Source organism: Alligator mississippiensis, chromosome 2 (genome assembly GCF_030867095.1).
Source record: "Alligator mississippiensis isolate rAllMis1 chromosome 2, rAllMis1, whole genome shotgun sequence".
Classification (NCBI taxonomy): Eukaryota; Metazoa; Chordata; order Crocodylia; family Alligatoridae; genus Alligator; species Alligator mississippiensis.
Genome location: NC_081825.1, coordinates 286,559,886 through 286,587,843, shown reverse-complemented (window position 1 = coordinate 286,587,843; position 27,958 = coordinate 286,559,886). Strand labels below are relative to the sequence as shown.

At 44.0% G+C, this 27,958-nt stretch overlaps 1 protein-coding gene across 3 annotated transcripts; it reads right to left on the bottom strand.

Annotated features, from left to right (window-relative positions):
* Positions 1 to 77: 77 nt before the first annotated feature.
* Positions 78 to 27,803, bottom strand: TRMT61A (tRNA methyltransferase 61A). 3 transcript variants are annotated; one of them, XM_014596401.3, is made up of 4 exons: positions 27,689 to 27,803; positions 25,743 to 26,107; positions 11,755 to 12,021; positions 78 to 1,412 (listed from the first exon to the last, which is right to left on the bottom strand). In XM_014596401.3, the coding sequence occupies exons 2-4, from the start codon at positions 26,071 to 26,073 to the stop codon at positions 1,084 to 1,086; spliced, it is 927 nt and encodes a 308-aa protein (XP_014451887.2). In that variant the 5' UTR covers positions 26,074 to 26,107; positions 27,689 to 27,803; the 3' UTR covers positions 78 to 1,083. The 3 variants fall into 3 exon arrangements, with proteins under 3 accessions (XP_014451887.2, XP_014451888.2, XP_059579241.1); XM_014596402.3 differs by having other exon boundaries at positions 27,693 to 27,803; XM_059723258.1 differs by lacking the exon at positions 27,689 to 27,803 and adding an exon at positions 27,431 to 27,619.
* Positions 27,804 to 27,958: the final 155 nt, after the last annotated feature.

Genomic DNA, 27,958 nt, shown 5'->3' with positions numbered 1-27,958 from the left:
TTACTAGCAGCCAGTAAGAACATGGCAGAGAGTTTACATAAAAGAGGCCTGCAGAGCCTCAGAAATACACACAATAATTTTAAGCAGTAAAAATTAAATTTAATTTGGTATTCAAAAACGATCCGAATCACCAAGCAACCTTGGTAACAAAGCCTAACGATGGGTGTTACAGTAAATTACTATGTTTGCATTGTTAAATGCTGCCAGAAGCAAGCTTCCCATCACTAATATATAGCAGGCCCTGGTAACTTAACATATGTTTAAAAAAATAATCCCACAACTAAGGTATACTGATCACAGGGATGTATGAAGTTAACAATAAGTGGCCATTCTTAATACATTTATAACCATCTTCAGAAAAGTGAAAGCAGCTGTTCTATTATAATGTGGCAGTATGAATGAGCCATTCTGGACCAGATCTCTAAAATGGGAAGATCTTTCCAAACCATTCTTGTAAACCAATCAGCAAGCTTGACAGAATTTTCTGTAGTTCAACTGATTTGCAGATGCCTTTGTGAAATGGGGTAAAGAGGTTGTGTTCTTGAACCCAGAGCAAAAAATCTTCCTTCTGGCCAAATACCATTCTAGGGAAACACTATTCTGCAATCAATCTCTGTGACAGCTGTATGAATTTACAACTTCAGCATTGCAACTGAGGCCACTAGAAACTTTCATGTTTTGCACACACACACAAACCCTATGGGAGTCAACAAAAAAGAAGGGTCCCATGTGGTTTGGGGAAAAGAAGAAAACTTAATAAGAAGATCCAGAAAGCACAAAGGAACGCCAGTGATCTTAACCCAGACTTATCAATAAGTGGTTTTATTTTCTAATTCCAATGAACTGCCATCAAGTAGTAAATTATCTTCCTCTTGGCAGCTAAAGAAGCACTGTTCCAGAGCCTCAGCATCCTAGCTCCGCTGGTCTAGTTAGTGCTCAAGTGTTATTTAAACAAAACATATTTTAACTGAATCTGACTATATATGGAATTCACTGACGAGTACAAGTTGGATCTCCTTCAATAGAAAAAATAACCTCATAGATATAAAGACAAGCTGCATGCACACTCAAATGCCAAACATACTACAACAGGCTCTTGGTAGCAAAGGTTAGATAGCCAGTATGCCCCACCATTTCCCGGAGTGGCACACCACTTTTAAACTGTACGGTTCCTTGCTGCTGACTACCACACAGGACACCTTGGTTTGCTTGGCTGCTGCTGTCAAATCCTGGGTTGGAATTATCCTCTGCTGCTTTTCCAAGGTCAGGGATTTGCAAGCTAATTGTCCTTACGTTGTATACTCGGAGGAGAATTTCCAAAGTGTTAATCTCAGTGAAACCATGTTCTTCCAAAGCCAGGCATGTTCTTTGAACTTGTTCGATGCAAGGGGAGAAGGAACAGAAGCGTCCGCCTATAAAACAAGACAGGTAGCAGGGGAGGGAGTACAACTGGATTATTCTTAGTCGCAGTGATATAGCATTACTCTCTATATATGGTATGTGCCTAGTGAAAATATTTTTAAAGAAAATACTTAAGAGCTAAAATCTCCAAGGAAACAACTTTGTGGGTTAAAAATGTCAACATAAACATGCTGGTTATTTTACAAGAGGTTTCAGTCCTTTCAAAAGTGCAGCTGTAATGACAAATTCATTCATCTTTGCTCATAATATAGTGCATGATGTACCTACAGAGATTAACACCACCTAATTTCCTTGGAATCAATACAGACAACCCTGGACTGATGTGTGAACCTGATGTTGGCACTTGCACAAAACTGAAAGTTTCCAAGCTCTGCTCCCTCTGAGTTGCTTTCATTCTAATAAAAGCACGTTCAAGCACGCTTGGACAGAGGTGACTGTGTTTACTTGAGAGCGATGGTATGTGCACGCAGAACACAGTAATCTCCAGCCCATAGATGGACTGTTATTAAGCTTTTCCCCTTCCAGTCAAGCAGCTTGCATGTCTCCAGAGCACTAGTCACAGCTGTAACAAAAAACTTCTGGGAGTTTATTGATGATTTGGTTGGGCAATTTTTTGTGACGTATGCATCAAAACCTTTGCACTACAAGAGCAGACTTTATAACAGGATACCTTCTCTTTCCAGGGCAGGTGTCCTCAGACTTTTCTTTTTAAACGCGGAGTACCGGCACCTCCCCCACAACTGTGCTACAATGTCACCTTAAGAGCTGAGAATAAAACGATTCAGATTTATTCTTAAAAGCCAAATCAGATCAAGGAATTATAAGGATGCTGTCTGCCATAAATCTGGGTCATGCGGTTTCACCAATGATGTAATGTCCCACAATCCAGTTGCCCTTCCTGAATACCTTTTGTACTGGGGGAAGGGAGCATAGGGAGAATATAGCTTCAGCAACTTATTCGTATTTTTAGATGGAAATGTTTGCTGATCTACTGTGCATTCCAGCTCAGCCTTCTTGTATATCAGGTCTACTAATCTAGTTAAACCTTCTAAAAGTAGCTATATAAAACGCTAAAGAAATTAGGTGTCTGACAGCAAAACATCCGGCTAAAAAGAGGCTAAATTGGGACTACGTAGGGACTGTTTTTCTATCAAATATCCATTTTTTTTTCGAAGCCACAGATCTGAAAAAAGAAAGTGTCAGGTTTGAAAGCAGAGACCGCTGCAGTGCTCCAGTTACCGTGCAGCAGTGATGTCCTGGGTGCTGATGAGGGAAAGAACACTTTTTCCTGAGTAACATCATCCGGTTGTAAGTGACATTTATATTTGTTTTAATTTTAGTCTTGGAATAAAGTTGCCACTGCCAAGGGCTCCCATTGCACATCTTCAGAACACATAGGCTTTTGCTGAGCAATTCCTTGAAGTCACAACAAAAAAAAAATGCATATTTAATACGCACCTGCAAAAGTGACTGGTATGCTGTGTGATCCCCTAAGCTGGCCAACTGCAATGTACGAGTAGGTGCTCATCCATACAGCTCTCACCAATTAAATCGGATGCTGTACAGTATTAATACCTTCATAACAGAGGATACCAATATGAGTTCAAAGTTGACAGAGGATTTATTTTTGGCCAAATAATGCAGATCCCTGCAATCACTATAGATGCATAGTGAGGAATCTGGAAGGAGAATCTGTCACCTAATTAGAAAGTGGGATAATTTTACATTTATATTGTAAAGAGAAATGTAGTCTCATTGTGCAGGAAAGTGAACAAATGGCTAACTTGGGTAAATGTCATTCTACAATAAACTCTTTGTTTCAGAGAAAGAAGTAGCAGAGAGATCAGAGCTTTACTATTTCTTCATTCAGGCTTTCCTTTTTTGGTGTTTCAGCCTGAAATATTATAAACTACAAAACATAAACAGCATTATGTTTGTAGTAAGTAGATTCTGCTGATTTATTGAAACTCCAGAGAGTTCAGGCTGTATTTAGACTTAAATCTGCATGCTTTAGGTTTCCAGTTCAAAAGCAGAAAGCCTGTACCCAGCTGTCGCAAGGCAGGCTGGGGGGCCGCCTGCCTACAGCTCTGGCCAAGCCTTTCATTGAAGCCACTGCAACATTCATTTTGTTTCAGGGTGGTCAGCTGACCACCACACATCAACACCAAATTTGGTGATGATTTATCAAACGCTGACTGCCTCCGCACTAAACTGTTTAGAGAAGCAAGACTGTAGAAACTGGGTGTTCGAACTTATCTGGCAGAGAAGGAAGAAGAGGCTTGCAATAACTAAGGTGATGCGCAGAGAGGAACAGCAAAGCAAGAGGCATGTTACCTGCTCAACTACTGGAAGGTGTGCAGATAATACAGGGAAGGGGGCAGGAGAGGAGGAACCTGTATCACATCCAGCAGACACAGCAGAGTAGTCCTGCTGATTTCAGCATTTGCTCCTTTTTTCTCATTCTTCCCTCCGTGAATTCACTGGAAGGCATGCTGAGACGCACACCTAAAAGAAGCCTAAGTGCAAAAAAACCCCACCAGCACCAACAGCAGCTTTCTTTAAGACTTCTGCCAGCTGGGAGATGGGTCCCATCTGCTTTCCTGTACACACCATCAGGCAGGAAGGATTTGGCTTGAATGACATGGGACTTGTTAGTAGAAATCCAGTGGATATTAGTAAAGGGCTGGAAGGGATCCAGGCTACAATTCTGACAGCAAATAAAAGATTTAGGGGGGGAAGTAAAGTTGTGGTGCAAGACAGCAGTGGGTTGGTTGAAAACACTAAAACTGAGAAAATGTGATGGTGGTAGTATTTCTGGAGTAGGGAAAACACTGGGGCTGGAGAAACAGAACCAGGCTTCTGAAAAGTGGCTCATGCTGAAGAAAAAGGGTATGATGGATAGGAGAGTCCCAGGGTACTGAGGCTTCTCTCAACACATCAGATTATGGAAGCCGTGGAAATGGAGCATTTTGAGCTCTTTTTACAGTGCAATCCCTGGCACATTACAATCATTGCACACATCTAAACCTAGTTTCCAGCATTCACAATTCTCAGATTCTCTTAAAAGCACTCTTGTACTTTGGATGTCGAGAGGCTTTTAGGCTGTAAGAGCCTGTGTTGCCTAAGAAATCTGCGTGGCTTTGTCCTGCCACACTGAGGATTCCCTGGTGAATAGAGAAGAAGAGACATCTCTCCGTTTCTGAATAAGAAAGGGGTGGCCGGGACCTAAGGACAGGAAGAACAACTGAACTGAAACTTCTTAGTACAAACAGAGTTTGGGTCCTTTGAGTGCTTTCCCTTTGGAAAAGCTATTGCTACTAAATTTGTTTAATGAGATCTACATGTCATCATAAATTGATATAGTAATTATCCAAGATTAATCCTGTGCACATCGGGAAGCTGTGTGAGCTTTTTGATCTGTAGAGCTGTCTAAAACGTGTGTTTATTCATGTATAATGCATCTGACAAGTACTGCAGTTGAGGGGAACAGAATAATGAGTCTGTATGAAAGCCTTTTTTTCTTTTTTTTTTTTAAGAAAAAAAAAAAAATCACCCTTCACTTTACAGACAGGGAATGTGTTTGAAACCTTTAATAGGGAAGTTAAATCTCACCAATTATACAGGCTGGGAATGAACCCATAGAGCAGTGGCAGCCATTGTGATAAGTGGTAGATCAAGAGTTTATAGAAATGAAAGCACAACTGAGATAGGAAATATTAAGGAGAAGGGGGGAGGGGATGATAATGCTCACACCTATATGGCGCTTTACATTTTCAAATTATTGTACAGACATTAATGAATGACTAGGGGACACACCCTGCCAACCCTGCTAAAGGCTAAAGTCTGTTCCCGGTCACAGCTTGCAGGTGCCTCTGTTGACTCTAAAAGCAATTCCAGACTGACACTTGTCTAAACCAGGAAAGAATTGGGCCCGCCTGTCTGTGCGATGAGTAACATTTTGAAATCAAGACAATTTCTGCTTAGCTAAACACTGAGCAGGGTCTTCTAGATTCGTCTCCCACTGAACCCTCCCCCCCCCTCAAAGAGACAAAACAAAACAGGCAATGCTTTCTACTGCAAGGGAGTTCTCATGTATGCTGATGATTAATGCACAAGCAAGGGATACTCTCTCTTTTTCAGGTTGCAGCATACATCTATGTGCTCGGCCAGACTCTTTTGCCATTAAAGGGTTCTGAACATGCAAAACCAATGTGGAGTGGCCCCAAACTCCATGTGAAGGAGCCCATTTCTCTAATTTAGGAAGTGATTCTACGGCAGAGAAATGTGTTTCTTTAAAGGAATGAACACCGTGCAATGTTTTGGGACTTCAGCAGTGTCACAAAAGGAGCATTAAATTACAAGGATCCCAGAAAAAATAGGCACTAATAATTTGTGGAGACAAGGCAGGAGTGTCACCGAAAAGCATCATGACGGCATTTACTATGTGCTAGTAGGACACTAAAAATATTGCGTCTCTAATGGGGGACAGAATGTCCTTTAAGTGAGCGTGTACGTGGGCGATCTGATGCAGCTTCCCTGACAAGTGAAATTAGAGGATTCAGCTGTCAGAGGAAATTAAAGGATGTCTCTTGATTCAGAAAGTAAAATATTCCCTGAACCTTTTGCCAGATTGTTAACAGGAGTTTGTGTGCAATTCGCTGCAGAAGCAACCTTTGCGCTTGCCTGCGTGGGTGCATCCCCTAGACAGAGCAGACTTGCTTGCTGCTGATGTGCCTCTGTAAGCCGGGCTGACCTGAGTGGGCTACAGGGAGGCTGGAACAAGGCCATTCTTAAAATTAACTGGCTTTTTTAACTCTTTAAAGAGCAGTCTGGGGAATTTCAGGGTTTCTCCACCACCGGTCCCATCTGTAGGAGGGGCACCCACCTGCTTGTGTCAGCCAAGAAACATTCACAGGAGATGGCTGTGCTATGGAACAGCTGCGTGCCTAGGACTGTGCAACTCCCACCTACCAGGCAGCTGCATGTGCAGTGTCCTGAATTTTAGCCCTTTTACAGGGATCGATGTTGTAGCAATGTTGGTCCAAAAAAGGTACACAACGCTCTCGGATTAGAGGTGATATCTTTATTAGACCAACTAAATACTAGCAAAAAAATTCCTTTCTTTCCAGGCTTTTGGACACATACACCCTTCTTCAGACTGAGGAGAATTCAAAGATTGTAAAAGTCCTCCTAGGTAGAAAAGAAACATCATAACTAAATAAGAAAGAAAGATTTTTCACCTCCCTGTCTGCCTCTGACATGGACACCTCCAGGGAAGAAGGCAGCCTCATCTGCCCATCACAGAGCAACCCTTGCACAAAAGGACTCCAAGATCCCCAGGGGAATAATTCCACCCTCTATCTCCCCTCTGCAAAATGGAGTTTCTTTTCTACCTAGGAGGATTTTTACAATCGTTGAATTCTCCTCAGTCTGAAGAAGGGTGTATGTGTCCAAAAGCCTGGAAAGAAAGGAATTTTTTTGCTATTATTTAGTTGGTCTAATAAAAGATATCGCCTCTGACCCAAGAGCTTTGTGTAGCCCTTGCACAGTGCTTTCTAACTCCTAATTGTTGCAATTAGTGTTGCAAATTGTTCATTATTGCAACACCCCTGTTATCTGTGTATTTCATGCCGGGAGTGCTGAAGCAAGACGATGATGCATCTTGACTGAGGGTGCAGGGAAAGTCTGTCACAGCTGGCAACTGTAGGGAGGAGTCCTTATGCTAAACCCACTGGACCAGAACTCAGCAACTTCTAAAGAGACTAGATACAGCTCATGAATTGGTGGGGCACCTGGGGACTTGGGGGAGAAAGTAGCGCTGGTCCACCCCGCTACCCTTCCCCATGGAAGATGCTGCTGCTGCATGGCTGGTAGCCGGGGGATTGAAGCATGCTGTGGGACATTCTCTAGACATCTGTCACGGGATAAAACTTTTCCATAGAACAAATGTACATGGAGATGAAAGAGCATCACAAGGGCTTTGACTCTGGCTTGTGCAGGGGTCCTTAGGTCTTAACCTCTCTGTGCCCTACTTCCACAATGGTGAGATGGAGATACCAGCACTCCCCCATCTCTGAGATTGTGTCCTTACAATAGCTCTGAAGACTCGGACAGGCCCAGATGCCATGCTGGGAGGGCCATATCCCTATGAAAGCATCTGTGTGAGCCTGCAAAGACACATTAGCTACCTGGAGTTGGTTGTTTACATACAGGTCCTGTCTACTCCCATGGGGCTGCCGACGTGAGGAGCGGCTGAATCCTAGGTAGCCACCCGGGACGGGGTTTGCAGCAGCTCTCGCACATGTTAGCACCAGCCTTGATGTCACCATCTTCTCCTCACTGCAGTTGCTCCGGGGCCCCTTCCTACCAACCTCTCGCATAAACAGACGAGCTTGGTGGCATGGTTTCCACTCTTCCTAAAGCCCGATCTCTGTGGTTGCAGGGGGGGGGGTCACAAATAATCTCTTCAGGTGAAAAAATAAGGGCAATGAAGCTTTTACACGGAAACAGCATGTACTGAAGGTTATTTCTTTTAAGCGAAAGCCGAGGTTAACCCCAAGTGGATAATTCCTTTCCTACCTCACAGGGCTCTTGAGAAGATTATGTATTATTTATTCTCTCACATAGTGCCTACAGTAAATGAACCTAGCAGGTTATGACTACAGTAGGATGCCCTAAATGGTTGTGCTGGGGGTGGCAGGAAGGAGCAAGTTCTGCTTTAAAACCTACCAGGAATCAACCAAAGAACAGAGGTCCTAGGACGGTAAATATGACTCGTGTGGTAAAGGACTATGTACTGGGGCTAAACAAGGATGAAGAAACAAACCTCAGACCAGGCATCAGCAACATTTTCTGGTGGTGGGTTGGAATGACCCAGCTGGGGTTGAAGGGTAGGTAGGACCTGGCCACTGCTTCTCTGTGCTGCCCAGAAGTGGCATGGCATGGGCAAAGGACCCTGCAGTCTAACTGCAGTGTGGCACAGTGTGGTGCTACCAAAGACCCCCTGCTACTGACACCTTTGGTCCGTGAACCAGATCCAACGGACCTGTGGACTGATTCAGCCCATGGACCATAGGTTACCAATCCCTGCCTTAGATGGAGACGTTCAGAGACACTTTCCACTTCGTGGAGCCAAGTGCCTGCCCCGGTCAAGTAATAAAAGCTGCCGTCATCTGTTTTTGGTTGATATCCTAAAGGTTTAAATGTGCACGAATCTCAATTATTGGGTGTAGAGCACTCAAAATGGGGCAAGAAATGGAATAAAAGGATAAAAACAACAAGGAAAAAAACCCAAAGATGAGGGATTGTTTTTATAATTGTGTTACTCAGACTGTTGATCTAAGTAGCACTAAGGATTGATTTATAATGCAGGAGGTTTGGGCAAAATCTAGGCAAAGCACAGCTCTGCTTTACCCAGGTCTCTATATGAAAATTTTAAATCCTGCTTGAACAGAGTAAAATAAGCTTGCTTCTGCTTAGTTTTCCAGAGCCTTGGAAGGGTTGAGAAATATTTATGATGGAGGGCAGGAAAGTTGGGGGGGGTGGGGGATTAATATTAGAAGTATATGACCAAAGCTCAATGATATTCAGCTGCAACTTTGAGGAAAGGTAAAAAACTAGAAGCCATAAAATTTGAAGTTATCTTTCCTAACTCACAGAGCTAAAGTAAGAGATTTCTAGTTTCATTTTTCATTTAGTCTGAATGGGTCAACAAGATGTTTGCCAAAAATCAAGGTCAGGCTCTGGGAACAGCAGCCACTACTACAGAAAACACATTAATCAGCAGATGCTGCAAAGGAGGAGAAAAAAGGTGCAGATTTGGAAGCAGAAGCAAGATCTGCAGTGCAGCAATGCCAAACCAGAGAGAGATTACAAGACAGCATTTTTGCTGAAAGAATGACAAGTGAAATCAGCAGACAAGGATGTAGCTGAGGTGCAGAAGAACAAGCCTGAACGTACACAGAGCACATCATTAACAATGAATAAGCATCCTCCAGGCACAAACTCACCATGCCATTTTATTCTCTTAGCTCTTTACAGTATAGCAATGCTTTAAATGGAAGGTCATACTAATCTGAGGCAGAACATGAGTGATAAATGTATTCTGTAAAGAGGACCATTAACCTTCAGCCTATTAAAATAAAGAATTACAGGTACTCAAAGCTTGGGACTGAATAAGAGGAAAAATACTGGTCTCGGTAAGGATTTGTTACATGTGTACTTTAAAAATTAGCCCTTGTGTATCATCTCTGCTAACAGTTTTATTGTGAATATTGGTGTTTTTAAGGAGGAGACTCAAAGATGGCAAACACTAAGTCTGCTCAGTGTGAAGATCTTTTAAAATATTTTTTCTTCTGACTTTAAGAAATGAGTGATTTTGCAGTACAACAGCACTGTTGTGACTTTTTTATCACGCACTTAATTAGAACAGAAGCTGCTGGCAGAAGAACTCAAGTGTAAACCCACTCATGTTTGGGGACTCATGTTCCGGATGCTGCTTTACTATTACACTAATTGCTGACAGTGTTGGCACTTTTTAGCCTTCCCCTAAAATGAGCTGATTTTACAACACTAAAAAGAACCACAAGGTTCTGGATCAAGTTACCTTGTGCACACATGTGTATGTAGACCTATACTGTTGCCATCCATCACTGTAGTGAGTTATACTGCACCCACAAAAGGAAGATTTTTACCATTAGGAACTGGGAACACTGTTCCCTAATACAGAATAAATTGGCCTTTTGCACAGCAAGCTATTGAAAACCCCCCAGGATGAATCGTAGACCATTGCTGGCTGTCAGCTTCTGTAGTTTGTTTACAACATCCTTATAAGAGAGGACCTGCAATTATACCTCTTCATTGATGTAGTATACATGATAGTCTTTAAGCAACAACGTGTGACTTTTTTCTACTTTTATTGGGTAAGCAGATGTTCTATCGCAGTGCGCATTAGGATATAAACCCAGATCTGTATTAGTAATCGGTTTTCCATGATTTCAACCATCCAAGCATTCTCAACCTGGAAACTCTCCTGCAGGTCTATTCAGTATTCCCAACATGTACCGGTTAAATAATTCAAATGGTACTGCGCAATGCGGTGCCTTCATCTGAACTGAGACAGAAGTCAGCTGAGTGTTATGCTTGCTAGATCAGATAATTTAAGCATGGAGAGGATATCACACAGTGCAAGGGGAATTAGTTCCTTTCCCAGCAGACATCAAGATGCAGCCATAAATGTGGCCACAGCCCGCAAAAGCACAAGATGTTTAGCACTGTGTTAATTAAATAAGAAAAAAAAAAATGCACGTGCTGCTTCTGGGGAGTTTTACTACCTTTACACTGTCAGCTGAGAGACCTCAACACCTAGCCATATGTTCAACACCTAGATCATTAAGTACTTGCTCAAGTTTCTTTCCTTTAACAGGCTGTAAGCATGAACTTAACATTTGGCACATGTCTTTGTGCTTTAATGAATAAAATACAGCTTTGTCGCAGGCTTAATGTTAAATTCCGTGCTGCTGCTCTGTAGGATCAGACACTTGATTAGGAAGATGCATTTCAAGGGTAAAACTAGAGCAGCTTCATGCTGGCCACCACAACAGGCTGGAAGGGTCTTTCAATACAAGCCCTAACGTATGAATTGAAGCTGATATGGGTAAAGAGGCAAAACATCCGTGTGGACACATTCCAGTAAAAAGACTAATTTTCTTCACTTTAGCCATTGTTACTTGGGAAAGGATTCAACTAAAACTGAAAAAATCTATTCCAATCTAGAATAAGAGAGTTCACACCGGTTATGACTATCAACAATTTGAAATGGACAGGAGCGAGACGGGGATAAGCAACTGTTTTTAAGTAAAAACATATTTTCTGTGGAGCTATTTTACACACGGTGTCCTACTGAATCTCTCCTACTTGGAAGCTGCAATGATTAATGAGAAGCATTTCTTAAGATGTATTACTCATATATTTTCCTGAAATGTCAGGGAAGATTTGCTTTCAGCAGTCATATGGATAGTTCCTGGATCTGACAGAATATACTAGACAGAAGTTCTAAGATTTTTATACACTGCCCAAACCAAATGCAGCAGCTATCACAAAGACCTCTGGGGGAAAGTTGTTCTTTCTCCTTTCAAGTCCCCATCTGTAGACTCTTTTTTTTGAAGTTTTCTAGTCATTCGAAACAATTTCAGACTTAATATTTGAGAATACAGATCACAGTGGAAAGGGGAGCAATCTCAATACTGACTCAGCAAAAGAGACTGTATACACAAACATGCACACATTATTACACAAGTACAAATACAGCTATGCGCAGAAGAAAGAAGTTACCTTCAACTTTCAATGCTGATTTTGCGTGTCCTATAGCCTCCCATGGAGATGGAATGTCTAGGAACACAGCATCTGCCACGTTGGAGACCCCAAAGCCATTTTTACAGACATCCTGGTTTTTCACAGTAACGAGGTGCTCTACTTTATGTTCCCGGAACTCCTCCACGGCTTTCTCTGCCCGCTGTTGGTGGAACTCCACTGTGTACAGATGCCCAGTTGGAGCCACTGTCCTGATGATAGCATGAGAAAGGGAACCGCTTCCAGTACCTACAAAAACAACGCAAAGGTTGAAACATTTCTAGACAGGAAGTTCGAAGCACCTTCACGAGAAACCAATGTTAACCTCACTGCTCAGATTATTTTAGAATTAGAGTGAATAGAAAACACCTATACATTTGTAACAGGAAGATGGACTAGACAGAAGATCTCCAACTCTGTTCTCTGACCGCTGATCAAACCCCTTGTGAGAGTGGAACTGCCCCTTTTGGGGAACCTTGAACTGTGAACATTTCCTCCTTTTCTTCTCTTGTTGAATGTTTACAGCAGGTGATTTCCTCATGAGGCACAGACTGATAAGTCAACATTTGAGCTCCAAAATAAAACTAGATTTTATGGAAAGTGCCTAGCTGTAAAATGAGATAGGAACCATAAACATAAATGGAGAAATAAAACAAACTAGGAATTATTACAAGAATGTTAGTCACAGATTCTGCCTGCAATGCTAGACTTCACTGAAGGAAAGAGAGTAAAGAAGAAATACTTATATGTAACACATCTCTTAAGACCATTTCCTTCATTAAAACAAAGGTAAGACTGTGTTGAGAGGCATCTGAAAGCTCTATTTATCCCGACAAAGTCCTCTGGGACAGAGAGACTACCACTGATTTGGGCCAGGTTTTATATTGTTCAGCATTATGGATGTTCAGGCTGCTATGGGCCAAATCCATATAAGAGCTGAGTTAAGGGTGCTCAGCTCCGTGCAATATAGTGAACTACAGGACCCAGACTCAGCAAGTTTCTAAGGGGTACACTGAACTCTAAGCGTGAGTAGACTCAACCAAGTCAAAGAGAACCACTCATGTGGTTGAAATTCAGTTTATACTTCAGGGCTGAGCTAAATTTGGCCCAAGTCACATGATTTTTTTGTCTTGCTAATTTAGGGAAGGGGATTGAAACAGACCTGTGATTAACCAACAGGGCCGCTATTAAAAAAAGGCTGAAACCCCCAAGCTGCTTTAATTGGACAACACAACATTTCATAGTAGTTAGGGGTCAGAAGGGACCTGAACAGATCATCTAGTCTGACCCCCCGCCACTGGCAGGAGCACACGCTGGGATCACACGACCCCAGACAGGTGTTCGTCCAACCTCTTTTTGAATTTACCCAAGGTAGGAGCGAGGACCACTTCCCTAGGAAGTTGGTTCCAGATCCTAGCCACCCTAGCAGTGAAGTAGTGCCTCCTAATCTCTAACCTGAACCTACTCTCCATCAGCTTCTGGTCATAGTTCCTTGTCACCCCAGGTGCTGCTGGGGAGAATAGGGCCCTTCCTATTTGCTGCTGATCTCCCCTAATGAGTTTGTAGGCAGCCACCAAATCCCCCCTCAACCTCCGCTTGCTGAGGCTGAACAGGTTCAGGTCCCTCAGCCTCTCCTCATAGGGCCTGCCCTGTTGCCCTCCAACCAAGCGGGTGGCCGTCCTCTGAACCCTCTCAAGGAAGGCCACATCCTTCTTAAAGTGCAGTGCCCAGAACTGGACGCAGTACTCCAATTGTGGCCTGACCAATGTCACGTAGAGGGGGAGTATCACCTCTCTGGAGCAGTCTGAGATGCATCTTTGGATACACGACAAGGTGCAGTTGGCTTTGCTGGCTGCGGTCTGGCATTGGTGGCTCATCCATCTTGGAGTCAATAATGACTCCAAGATCCCTTTCCACCTCTGTGCTCACAAGGGGGGAGCTCCCCAGCCTGCATGTATGCTGTGGATTCCTCCTCCCCAGGTGCAGCACCCTGCATTTATCTACATTGAACCCCATCCTCTTACCATCCATACACTTCCGTAGTTTGTCTAAATCTAATTGCAGCCTCTCTCTCCCTTTGAGCATGCCTACCTCTCTCCACATCTTAGTGTCATCAGCAAACTTGGACAACGTGTTTTCCACCCCTCCCCCCCCAAGTCGCTGATGAAGATGTTGAACAGTGTGGGACCAGAACCAAGCCCTCAGGACTCCACTATTCACATCCCGCCAGGTTGAGTACGACCAGTTCACCACCACTCTCTGGGTGCGCCCCATCAGCCAATTTTTGACCCATCCAAATGAGTAGGCATCAATGCCACAGTCGCTCAATTTATTAATGAGAATGGGGTGAGACACAGTGTCAAAGGCCTTAAAGTCCAGAAAGACTACGTCCACGGCGACACCATCATCCAGGGATTTAGTTACCTGGTCATAAAAGGCCATCAGGTTGGTCTGGCAGGACCTGCCTTTGATGAACCCATGTTGATTTCCCCTGGGCATGATCTCCCCTGCCGGCCCCCCACAGATGTGATCCTTGATAATTATTTCAAGGATTTTCCCCAAGACCTATGTGAGGCTTATGGGCCTATAGTTTCCTGGGGACCACATTAGCTAGTTTCCAATCTCCAGGCACTTGGCCCGTGGACCATGATTGCTTGTACAGCCAGGCCAAGGGCACAGCAATGACCCCTGCCAGCTCTCTCAACACCCGTGGGTGGAGGGCATCAGGGCCCACAGACTGAAAAACATCCAGCCCTTCCAGAAGATCCCCAACTACCTTCTGTCTGTAGTTCAGGAACTAGAATGCATTTTCCCCTTCAGAAACAAAACAAAAAAATCATATCCAGCTACCATGACTGCAAGGTCTACATTTCAGCCTGAAGTTAAGTTCTTACAGTTGCCTTATATACCCCTGATGCATAACAGCAAAACACAGCTCCTAAACTACAGGAGCAGTAGTAATACCCAGAAGCAAAGTGGGAAAGGAATTAATCATTGAGAGCCTGTTTGGCCTGGCTGTCCGTTGCATGGGGGTTCACTGGCTGATTGAGCGTTCTCCCTCCCTGGACAGACAGGAATATGGTTATGGCAAAGCACACAAGCTGTGACTGGTTTAGAAGGCAAGGTGTTTCTACCACAAAATCTGGGGCCACATTCTCCACCACAGTAACAACTCCACTTGACGACCAAAGTCGAGTCCCTGCTTATGCCAATGACAACTCTAACCCCAGGCTTCTGCAAGGCAACATGGAGCGTGCCTATTTCTCTCCTGCAGCACACCCGAGAAGTATGCCTCCAGCTCACCCACTTCTATGCTGCACATGCCAAACTTGGAAATGAGGCAGCATATTGCAGAGGACACTCTTGCTGTGCTGCCTTCCAGATCCCTGCCTCCAATTCACTTGGGAGCACAAGTGAGGGGTGTTTCTCAGGGAGTTTCACCACCTTGTTTCTGGGATTGATGCATGTGGGTGGGAGCTGGGGACATGCTGTTTGTCAGCGCTCAGGATCTCTGTGGAAGCAGTGAAGACAGGCCCACAAGGTCCCACCAACAGGCTTCCAACCCAGCTACGCATATCCCAGGAGTATGCAGAAAACTTTGAGGGTACACGAGAGGAAAAAATGGGAAAGCAGAAGAAAGGTGAGGGAAACTCTACACAGACAAAAAGGAAATAAAAAATAAAGACAAAGAACAACCCAGCAGTATTTCTTAGGCTGGATCAGCAGTGACTGAACCATTTGGAGTAGCACTGAGCACTCTTCTTTCCAGTGCTCTAGCAATGGCAATAAAGCAGAGAGGCAGGACTGGACAATGCCCAGGACTTGGATACTGACCCAAGCTACTCCCAAGGGAAGGGAAAACATTTGGTATCTTAAGTGCTCTTCTGCAGACATTTATTCAAAGGAAAATTAAACATGTTCACATCAGCATTAAAAATAGACAAGTCCCCACAAACAAACAGGGAAAAGCAATCACTGTGTGCAAACCAGAAGCAGCATGTGGGGACTGCATCTCTAAGTGCTGGATGTACACATGAGCATTCCCATCACTTCACATGGGTTCTGGTCCCCCAGTAGCCACGAGGCCCTGTAACTCACTGACATAGGAACTCACTCACAACAGAGTAATACTGTCTATTGGCTGATTTTTATGACAGTGAGCTGGGTGCCCCTGGGATGCCTAACTGACCGAAATGCTGTTCTAATGTCTCGCAGCAGAAGGCAAGAATGCATGACGGAGAACTTCTGCAGCCCCAGGGAATTTCATTATTTTACCTTTCTAACAGATAATGTTGCACACTCTGGATCTTTCCCCATTTATCTACAGGCACAAACAGAAGGCCTATCAGCACAGCTGGGACGCACACAGAAGAGGGAGGCAGCTTGCATATACGTATCTAATTTCCTTGTTCATATTCTTTTACATTTTTAATCATCTTCCTTTTAAATCTGTTCTTAAAAACACCATAGGAGATATCATTTTTCTCCCTTCTAGGAAACCCCATTAAGATGTTTCTTTGGCTCATTTCCTAGCACTTTACTTTATCCACAAATGCTCCAAGCCAAGTCCAAACCAAAAACAGGATGTTGGGTTTAAAGGGAGGCACTTGTAGGCGTATATTATAAACTGAGCATTTTATTATGGGAGTTTACCAGGAGCCATTTGTCATTGCTTCACTAGTATGAACAGAAGAACCATACGTGAAACTATATCAAATTCTGCTATTCTAACTGCATTAATGCTTCCAGGTGAAGCATCCTGTGAGATCTTTTATTGGACCAGCAATATCACTGGGAGAGCTGCTGGGCAGACTTTTGGACACGAGGGGCCATTCTGCACATCTGAAGGAACACAGGCTGAACTAAGTATCAGAGAAAAGACTCCAGGAAAATGCAAACAGTCTGCTTGGTGCGATGAAGGCTGTGAGCTAGCAGTGCCTGTAAACAGGAGCTGTTAGAAGACAAAAGAAGTGCAGTTAATAAATAGGCCATCTAGAGAGTGGCAGGGCCAGACTATTCAAGATGGGGTATTTACTCAGAGGCAGCTGTTCCTACAGATATTGTTTCCTGTTGTAAGAACAAATACTTGCAGGCCATGCTACCTCATACATTAACCTTTCTGAAGAAACTAAAGACAATCCTGCGAAGCACCAACAGACCTCAGCTCTCACAGACCAAGAATTCAGAGCAATCAACACCATGACCCAGCATGGTAAATGGGCACCTAGCAAATTAATTGTTCTTCTCTACTAGCACAGCAATTTGTTCAGCTTGAATCTATTCTAGAGGATGACCAAGCACAACCACTGCTACCTGATCCACAGCATCCACAGAATTCAGGGATTTAAGTGCACATTTCTCTGACGCAACGGAAAAGGGAGAAGGGACCGTGTTCCCTCGATACTCCCTCTATGACCACTTATTACTTCTCAGCTTGATCTCCAATTTTTCTCTACCCTCTTTTCCAATCAGTGTGAGAGCAGTGGGACTCAGCACAATGCTCTCTGGCCTCTTAGCCAGCAGTGCTGCGAGGGCTTGTGCCTGAAGCAGCAGTCTCCATCTGGCGCAGGTCAGATTCAAGCTGCGGTCCCTGGAAAAGTGCAGGTGCCCAGAGCACGACCCAGGATCATTACAGCAAGTAGTGAATGAAACACTGCCTTTCTGCAATCCATTGAACAAATGGACCAGGATATTGTCATGCTGCAACGTATCCAAAATATCTGCGTGCCAAAAGCCCTGAACATCAAAACTGAGTATTTAAAATCAGAAAAGTGAAAATCAACACTTAATGGGGAATTACATCCCTAGGTTGCTGCAGTAAATGTCCTGGGTTCCTAACGTGGTTGTGAAATACATTCACTGTACAAACACTGTAGGCAAGACAACTCCTGGAACACATACAATTTGTAAGTTTTACAACAGGTTGTTCGGCTTTTCGATAGGCTGCATTATAAATGGCCTTAAAATATCGAATTTGCTCTCTAACAGAGAACAATGCCCAATTAACTAGAGCTCATTAATCATGAATGGAATCAATACAAAGGGGAGCTCAATCTAGGTTACTTTATACGGTATTAAAAACTGTTCTCAACCAGGTCTATTGCTTCAGAGTTCAGTTATGCGCACAAATGCCATCTGCAAACCCCATTCAAGCCACCACAGGCCCCAGGTTCCAGGTCCGCCCATTACATTCCTTGATGTTGACTAAATATTTTACAACTTAAAAGTTTGGTCACAAAGTGTCATGATGTACAAGCAAAGCAGAAATGTCATCATGCTTCTCCTCTGACGGAAATCCTACCACTGCCAGTTCACAGCCCCAGTTCAAAGCCAGGAAACTACACCTGTGCACAGGGGACCAACCCTCAATCTAGAGGCTGGGATTAAACTCCTGTGCCAACCCCACAAGTTTTTTGTGGCTAGCAGATCTGCAGGCTGGTGGCCATACTCTGCTGTCCACAACCTCCCTTGCCATATCCTCTTTTCTTCAGACACGCTGTACAGCTTCTAGTCTCTTTTGGTGCAAGGATGACAGTGGTTCAGTCTTCCCTGGTTATCAGGAATTCACCTAAAATGACAGCAGCCGTCTAGATGAGACCCTGGCTCTGCACCTCACAATAACTCCCATTAACATGTGAGAACCACAGCAATGCACAATACTTTTATGGCTCGTGTGCATCCGTTCCTTTCACTCTCCCCTTACTGCAATAATGGGATTTTCAGAGGAAAAGCTCCATGCACCCTTGCAACAGGTTCTGGATGCTCATCTTACTTTGCTCCTATGCTGCCATGCCATGGAAGGGGACAGATATCGAATCCTTACAAAATATCACATGGTATTTCAGACTGTACAGACACACATCTCACCTGTGTCAAAAGAAATGCTTGAATGATGGGGCTTTTCCCAACCACTGTACCGGGCTGCCTGACAAGTGACTGCTAGCAAGGAAGGAGGCTTGTTTCGGCATTGCATTTTCTGGTTTTCATCTTCCAAGGGATATTTGTGTAGCCTCCTGGAAGCTCACTGGCTCTCGTACATAAGAAGCCAGATTCCCAGTTACAATACCTGTGCAGACCAAAGCAAAGAATCCCTCCCCAGGTCTCTAATCTCAGGATACAACTTTCTGTTTTAAAATAAATGTTTCAATTTAAAGATAGATGGATGGGTACAGCTGCACAGATAAGCACGTACCTGACAAACGGTAAGCAGCATCATCTCCACAACCCAGGGGGAAGGCAGAGAAACTTGTAAACAATCTCAGATCACTGAGATGGGAAAGGTTCAGAAATAAATTGTGCCAAATTACTGCCCTAATTGTGCCAGCACAGCTTCAGTACCAACTACAAAAACTGATCATGTTAAATACTTTATTTTATTGTGTTACTACATTCAATGATAGCATAACCATATTTGCATGTCTCCTAGCTATGGTTCTCAAAGCTAGCAAATAACATGGCAGGCTGTCAGGCAGCAGCAAGAGCCAGCAGAACCTCACAGGGCAAGAGGAAAATAGTCTCCAGGCAATAGTAATGCCCCCTGGGCTAACTTTTGCTGAGAGTCACAGAAAATAGCACAACAAGAATAGTGGCCTCGGGTGACAAATCCAGGTAATGGGAAAATTGATATGTATTATTACTGCAGACCTGAAGGCATGCTAAGTGCTCAACAGAAATAATTTAAGATACAGATCTTGCCCCAAATGGCTTGTCCTCCAAATTCTGACATACGAGGGCAGTCAGAAAGGAAGGACAGGTCACGGTGAGTAACCGTGAGAGCTCAGTAAGGAAAACTCATATCAAGAGGGTCTTCTTTAAGATCCCTTCTCTCTCCCCTGCCACTGTTGTCCTGGATGACACAGCTGACATGGGTTTTTAGGAACCGCATGAAGGAGGGAAAGGCCAGGATGGTCAGGCTGAGGATGTTCCACCCCATGCACAAGGAAGGAGAGTGATAAATTATCAAACCTGGCATGACTTACACAATAGATGGGGAAGATTACCTTCTAGTGGAAATCAAGAGTCAGATTCCTACAGGAAAGCACCTGCTGACAACCTGGAGACATCTAGACAATCCCATAAGCTATACAACTATGTTCTTCTTGGGCTACAGCATGTCCAGGGGGGCGGTTTCAGTAATTTCTCTGGAGATATACAAAACCTTTTACAGTCAATGCAGAGACACCCTTGACTCAAGCAAAGTTACATCCAAAGCCCAGTGAAATCTACTGATATATCAAGAGAATGCTATAAACACTGATATTTTGATAAAGGACTTCAATCTTATGCATCATTTTTAGACACTGGCTTCTCATATTCTCCTCACACTCATCTGGCTTCTGTGGTAGCCAAAGATATAAGGCAGAAATTAAACTTTGGCTAAACTAGTATTAATATACCTTCAAGTCAAGGTATGTTAACAGATTAATAGATACAGAGCTTTAGGTCACACTTTCTATTAAGGATGCAGTTATAAATGGTTGATTTATAATAGCTTATACATGATTAACGGATATTATAAACATGCTACAGATGCGAGTAGTTTGTATCATAAACATTTATAAGCCTATCAGCAGAGAGTGTTATAAATAGTTACAAGCAGCCAACTGATCTGTAGGACTGTTAAAATAATAGATGTTGAATAAATGATTAATCAGTAATCATTAGCTTCTTATTTACTATTTATAACTGTTCCATTAATACTAAGCATGATTGGGGTGAACTGAAGCACTCTCATAACTGACTTTGGGCATCTCTATAACAGGCTGGCCAATGACTCATTACGGCTGAGAACTTCAAGGTCAAGCAATCAAGAAGATAATGATATTTGGAGCCATTGTCAAGGGGCAATGAATGAATGAGGACTTAAGCAATTTTTATATAGAATTTAGCAAGAGGGAAATAGAGACGTTATAAGGAGCATTCATCAAAGCTGAAAATGGTTCGTACAGCTGTATCAGTTTTTCTTGAGGTCCAGGACCAATTTCTGATCAGAAGATTATCTGACTCAAAAAGCACAGGTTCTCTGTCTGAACCCCACTGCCTCAACCAGTCTGAAAGGTTTTACTTTTCATCCAGTGCCGGAAGAAAACAAATGTCAAATCTCCCAAATGTTGTTGTGAAACAAACTGTCCTCCAGGCAGCTCTAATCACTGGGACTGAAAATAGCCTTGTCTGGGATGCTGATGTCAAGATTAGTTTCAGAGGGAGTGATGGTATGAAAGAAGATTCAGTTTATCCCCTTTATCGAGGCAATGTCTGCAAAACACAGTGATTGCCAAGTGCAGACTGAATGAGATAAGAGCAACCTGACACAACTGGACGTTTGAGAGGATAACGCTACCTACCCACCTACGAAAGCCAAGTATTTAATACCTCTCAGGGCTATCTAGAGCCACTTTCCATTTTTGAAAGATCAGGCTGTAAAGATTGGATCAGGATTTTTGTAGGTTATCATCTCATCACAAACTTGCCCAGTTTGAGGAGCCATACTCTGAAAAGACTTTACTTTGAAAGATAGCGCTAGCAACAGTTAACTCTCAACAGAATTTTCTAACTTAGGAATCAATGGGAGATGGAAGGAGAGGAGCGCATGCTAAATCAGCCACAGTCTTAAATTGATCAGACACTTGGCAGAGGTCATGTACCATCTTAACTGTGAATGCAACCACAGACACTGGCAACAAGCCCTCTAGTCTTTAGAAATGTAAAAATATAGGGTGCACAAAAATAGGAAACTGAATTAATGCTTTTGACTATTAAATCAAAGCCCATTTCCATCACTCAGTACTATTAAATTAGACATTCTGGCTATTCTATTCTTTTACTTGCAAAGGAAAATATTCTTCTTACTTTGATTCATAGTGTTATAACATCAGACAGAAAATACATTTCATTTTCTCCCCCCTTAACTTTCATCTTATGGGTAAGATCCTAGGAGATGAGAAATTCTTCAAATGTTACTATTAACCTTCTGCTAAATGTTGCTCAGTTACACCAGTATAAATACAGGGTAAATTTACTGCAATCTGTGAAGTTACTCTGGATTTACATCAGTGCAGCAGAGGATAGAATTTGGCCCATCTTTTAATACCATACTTAGAGCTGCACTGGGATTACCAAAATCAGAACTCATTTTTCAAATGTAGGAATTAAAATAAAACCCTGATGCTAGCTAATGTTCATATAAAGTCTGCTTCAGTGGGAAGCAGACTCAGAAATGTTAGGCAGGTCTCCTGTCTTCCATTACTAACCCAGGACTTGTCCCTCCATGGCCATAAAAAGCTAACCTAGATCTAAAGATTTGGAAACACTGGAATGCAGTCTAATTTACGATGGCAACAGAGTAAGCTGCACCATTCCAGTTGAGGCCCTAGTTATTGGCACCTGTTTCATTTGTATCCAAATTATAATTCCTGTTTAGTTGGATTTTGACTCTAAGTATGTTCTTTTATTTCAAGTAGTGACCCAATAAACCTATGGCAAGACTCTGTCTGATTAACAGTGAACCTCCTGAGCACTATGGGATACAGCTACAAACAGAAAATGCTTCACTTTTACTGGAATGCTCAAATTACAATACTACAGCTACAATAATAATAGCATATTTTTTAAAGAAACATGGGGGAGAGTTTTCATTAAATAAAATAAGGACTGTTTGTGGTACGCCCTTTGGGATTCCAGATAACTTAATGGGAGCAAATTTATTCATTTATTAGGTGCACTAATGGCTGCACTTTTAACATGTTTATTTGTTCTAGGTGCCTCTTCCTACAAATGTCCTAAGTGCAGCTTATCATACGCCATCACTAGTGAGCCAGACACGATGCTAGCGACATCACTCCCTTGTGTGCCATAGAAACTGGCTTGCCTTAACTGCAGCAGCCCCATGAACAACTAGCTCGGGACAGACCTTAGACTGTGCACTTGTCAGGATTCAAAACGCCAAATTTCCTTCCCTCCCACCCCCTGGTGGAAGACTCCCCCACATTACATTTTCGCAGCCATTTTAATCCTCACGGGGAGGGGGGAAGAGAAATGAGCTCGATAGGTCTTGAGAGGTTTGTGCTTCCCAGGGCACTCCAGCTCTAGCACCAGTATCGTACTAACCAGATTCTGATCATGTGGGGTTCAGTATTTCTACACACAGCTCCTTGTCTTTCTGGAAATGCTAGTCTCCAGTATCCAGGGGTCAGCCATACATATCACTCATTTCTTAACACTGATACTGGAAACTGGATGACAGATGACATTTAGCAGCATCTGAAAGGAGTTGCCATACCCCAAAGGCTGACCAAAATGGGAAACCTTAAGCAAAACAGAAGCAGCATAGCAACACTGTGCCATCCCTTCCCTGTACTGCTAAATGGACACATCTAAAGCAGCTTTGTATGATGATTCAATGAAGGCAATGGGGAAAGCATCTCAGAGACAAGGGCAATGATATACATATCATATTCATCAGTCTTTCATCAGTCCCATGGGACGCCCATGCCTGCTACGGGACAGGGAAGTCCGGGTGAGGGTGATCCCCTGCCCTCCATTGATGCTGACTTTGTGAAGGAACATCTTGAGAAGCTGGATACCTTCAAGTCAGCCGGCCCTGACAATCTTCACCCCAGGGTACTCAAGGAGCTGGCGAGCATCATAGCCCAGACTCTAGCGCGGATCTTTGAAAGCTCTTGGCGCTCTGGTGTAGTGCCCGAAGACTGGAAGAAGGCCAATGTGGTGCCTATCTTCAAGAAAGGGAGGAAAGTGGACCCGGCTAACTATAGGCCCATTAGCCTGACTTCTATCCTGGGGAAGATCTTAGAAAAGTTTATTAAAGAGGCCATCCTTAATGGACTGTCCGACGCCAACATCTTAAGGGATAGCCAGCACGGGTTTGTTGCGGGTAGGTCTTGCTTGACCAATCTCATTTCCTTCTACGACCAGGTGACCTATCACCTGGACAAGGGAGAAGAGATTGATGTCATATATCTTGACTTCAAAAAAGCCTTTGATCTGGTGTCCCATGATCGCCTCTTGGAGAAACTGGCCAATTATCGCCTTGGGTCCTCCACGATCCACTGGCTGGAAAATTGGCTCCGGGGTCGGACCCAGAGGGTAGTAATTGATGGAAGTCACTCATCATGGTGTCCTGTGACCAGTGGGGTCCCCCAAGGCTCTGTCCTTGGACCCATACTGTTCAACATCTTCATTAATGATGTGGACACTGGAGTCAGAAGCGGACTGGCCAAGTTCTCCGATGACACCAAACTTTGGGGCAAAGCATCCACACCAGAAGACAGGCGGGTGATCCAGGCTGACCTGGACAGGCTCAGCAAGTGGGCGGACGAGAATCTGATGGTGTTCAATGCCGATAAATGCAAGGTTCTCCACCTTGGGAAGAAAAACCCGCAGCATCCTTATAGGCTCGGCAGTGCTATGTTGGTTAGCACTATGGAAGAAAGAGACTTGGGGGTCATCATTGACCACAAGATGAACATGAGCCTGCAGTGCGATGCTGCGGCTAGTAAAGTGACCAAAACGCTGGCTTGCATCCATAGATGCTTCTCAAGCAAATCCCTGGACGTCATTCTCCCCTTGTACTCGGCCTTAGTGAGGCCGCAGCTGGAGTACTGCGTCCAGTTTTGGGCTCCACAATTCAAAAAGGATGGGGAGAAGCTTGAGAGAGTCCAGAGAAGAGGCCACGCGCATGATCAGAGGTCAGGGAAGCAGACCCTACGATGACAGGCTGAGAGCCCTGGGGCTCTTTAGCCTGGAAAAGCGCAGGCTCAGGAGTGATCTGATGGCCACCTACAAGTTTATCAGGGGTGACCACCAGTATCTGGGGGAACTTTTGTTCACCAGAGCGCCCCAAGGGATGACGACTAGGTCGAATGGTCATAAATTACTACAAGACCATTTCAGGTTGGACATAAGGAAGAATTTCTTTACTGTCCGAGCCCCCAAGGTCTGGAACAGCCTGCCACCGGAGGTGGTTCAAGCGCCTACATTGAACACCTTCAAGAGCAAACTGGATGCTTATCTTGCTGGGATCCTATGACCCCAGCTGACTTCCTGCCCTTTGGGCAGGGGGCTGGACTCGATGATCTTCTGAGGTCCCTTCCAGCCCTAATGTCTATGAAATCTATATGCTTTTCCTAGACTATAAGGAATAATCAAATGGCAAGAAATTGTTCCTCAAGCTTCAATATTGTTGCCTACAGCAATGAAAATCTAAGGCATTGTTCCAAGGTATTTAACCAAGAAAATGTACAGTTAGCATAAAATATAATCCCCTCACACAGCAAGCAACAGCATAACATTTGTAGCCATTACAATACTTAAAAGACAGAACAAAACACAGTGGTAACTTAGACTGGCCTAAAATTATAAGCATGAGAAGCAGTCAAACATGGGGCAAAGACATCACAGCACCCATTGTATCGCTCCTCAGCAGCTGACCTTTCTTGACCATGGCAGTATGGCATAGAGCACATACATAGAGTCAGAAAGGTCAAATATGTGCACTTGGATAGTTGCCTGGTCTATGAATGCTTCCATTTGATCCCACATATTATCACTTTAATACATAACATTTCATTTTCTTGTTCAGCCCATATAACATTCCCCTAACATATTCAGGGACTACTGAGGGGCAATACTTAAAATGTATTTAAGAATACTCTTAAAAACCAGAAGAAAAAAAAAAAGTGTCAGCATAAGTTTAATTTACTGACCTTCCTGTTACCTTGTTACCCAAATATATGCATATGGAATGCCCTGCATTGACCTAATGTTAAATATCCCATCATCACAGACGCAGCATTTGCTGTCATTTAATAACGGAGCAGGACTTACTCAGTTTACAAGCCAGCAAAACTATAGTGGCAACAGGAAAAAAAAATTGTCTTTTAAAACGGAAAGAAGTCTGCTGCTGGTTAACAATGATAATTAATGTAGGAAAATCTTGTATTAAGAATTATTACCTGATTCACACACTATGGATCCTGGCTTCAGTTCTAACATCATGGTGATTAGAGAGATGTCAGTTGAATAAAGAATTTGAGTTCTGTGGGGAAGATTCATAGTCCATAACTCTGGAGTCGGATGGAGAATAACCACCCATCCCCCTTTACTGCAGGTCACCTTCGAGCCATACTTTTTGCCTATGAGATCAGTGGAATGTCTAATGACACCATATTTAGTCTGAGTTTTGCTGCCATGTTGGACTTTCACAGGAAACATAGATTCATGACCCAAGAAGACAATAGCCGTGTCTCCTTCTTGTATTGTATCTCCATATTCAACAAAACTCATCGTGGCAATCTTGGAGCTGGCTGGCTATTTTCACCTAAAGAAGAAACATAACAAAGAGCATTACAACTTCAGGCCATGACAGAGCTATATTTGGAGCTCTAAAGAGCAGGCAAGGAGCTGGTAGCTGTAACTAGCTATTAAATCTCAGTGCACAAGTTCTAAGAACAGGCCTATTAAATAATGACATTTTGGTCTCTTCTGCCCTACTCTTTGGTGATTTGTTACTTGAGACATCAAAAAACACTGTCCAAAGCAAAGGCCAGCTTTACAAGGGGAATGAACTGAACATCCATCCCTGATTTCAAAAGCTAAAGTGAAAAAGTATACTCTGTCAGTTGAGAGGTTTCAAATTTTGTCTTATTAAGAACCTGATCAAAGAGGCTAGGCCCTACTTCAAATTATACTATTTAAAAATAGGCTACATGGAACCAGGAATCCACCTGGCATAAAGAGCATCAAATAACCTTTCTGTGATCCCGTTAATGTAACCAAACATTTACAAATAGATGGCTTAAAACTGCTTAGACGCAGTGGGCACGTCTACAAGTGCAGTAATGCACTTTAGTTAATGCACGTTAAATCTAGTACCTCCATCGTGAAGTACTAGGAAAATGCACATTTGCCTATTTTAATGCATTTTAACTAAATAGCATTTTTTTTTTTTAGTGTCACTTCACTTTAACACACATTAAAATAAGCTAATGTACATTAAGGAGCACATGTAGATGTTCCCAGCCTTCCATGAAATGCCACAGAAGCCAGGCGGGAAGGTTTAAGCTGGTGGAACTGTTAAACGTTCAGCTACTTAATATCAATTAACCCTAGCTTCTGGCTGGTGACATTTTGGTATATGATGTGCATGTCATAATTTGGACCATTTCTTGTTGCCCCATTTCTTGCTTTAAAAAGTAACCAATGCACCCACATATTCCCCATGGGGTTTGCGTTGGTCTTTGAAACCATACGAGCAGTTAATGCTCCAAGCGCTGCGCACGTGCTGTCGTTACGTGTTCTTCACGTTACACAACTCGTTTCAAAGCATCACTTCGCGCACCTGGAGAAACCTGTGCTAGGACAAGGTACATGTAGGGGAGGGAAAGATAGTTAGACACTAAGATGTTATGCCTCTCTCCGAGGCACTGGGTGTTGGGTACAGCCCAGGCTGCAGGCTTAGGGCTGTGCGAATACGCCTGCTGGGACCAGAGCCCCTCTGCTCACGATCAGCCCGACTGCCACATCTAGCGTCAGAAAGGGATTTTAAGCCAGGGTCTGACTGGGAGGGACTGGGGGGGTTTGCCTTCCCCTGTGACATCTCGAGTGTACGCGGACAGCATTTCATAGGAGCCGCCGTGGTTGCCTTGCTTTCCCCGTGGCAGGCCAGGGTGCTCGGCCTGTGTTGTGTCAGGCTCCGGGTCCCTTCCAGTTCCAGCCCCACTTCTCCCGGGCTCCTCAGGTCAGGTGGGGAAGGCTCGGACCCTCCTCAAAGCGGCCCAGGCTGGGGAAAGCCCTGGCTTGGGCAACACTACCCCGGGCCACCCCACAGGCCATCTCGTGCCCGCACCCGGGGCCCCCGCCCCGAGGCAGGGGGGGGAGGGAGGCGGCAGCGCCCCGTTACCTACAGGCCTGGCCCGGCCCGGCCCGGCCCGGCCCGCTCCGCTCCGCTCCGGCCGCGCACGTGGAGCCTCCCCAGCTTCCGCGCCGCCGGTCGCAGCCTGTGACGCGAGCGGGCGGAGCCTCCCTCGCCCCGCCCACAAACGCCGCGCCAGGCTCTGCGTGCCGGGGAGGGGGGCGGGGCAGCACGTGCACGCGCTCTCGGCGTTGCTCTGCGCAAAGTTAAAACGGGTGGTTCTCATCCTTGTCTTTGTACCAATTAATTAATTAATTA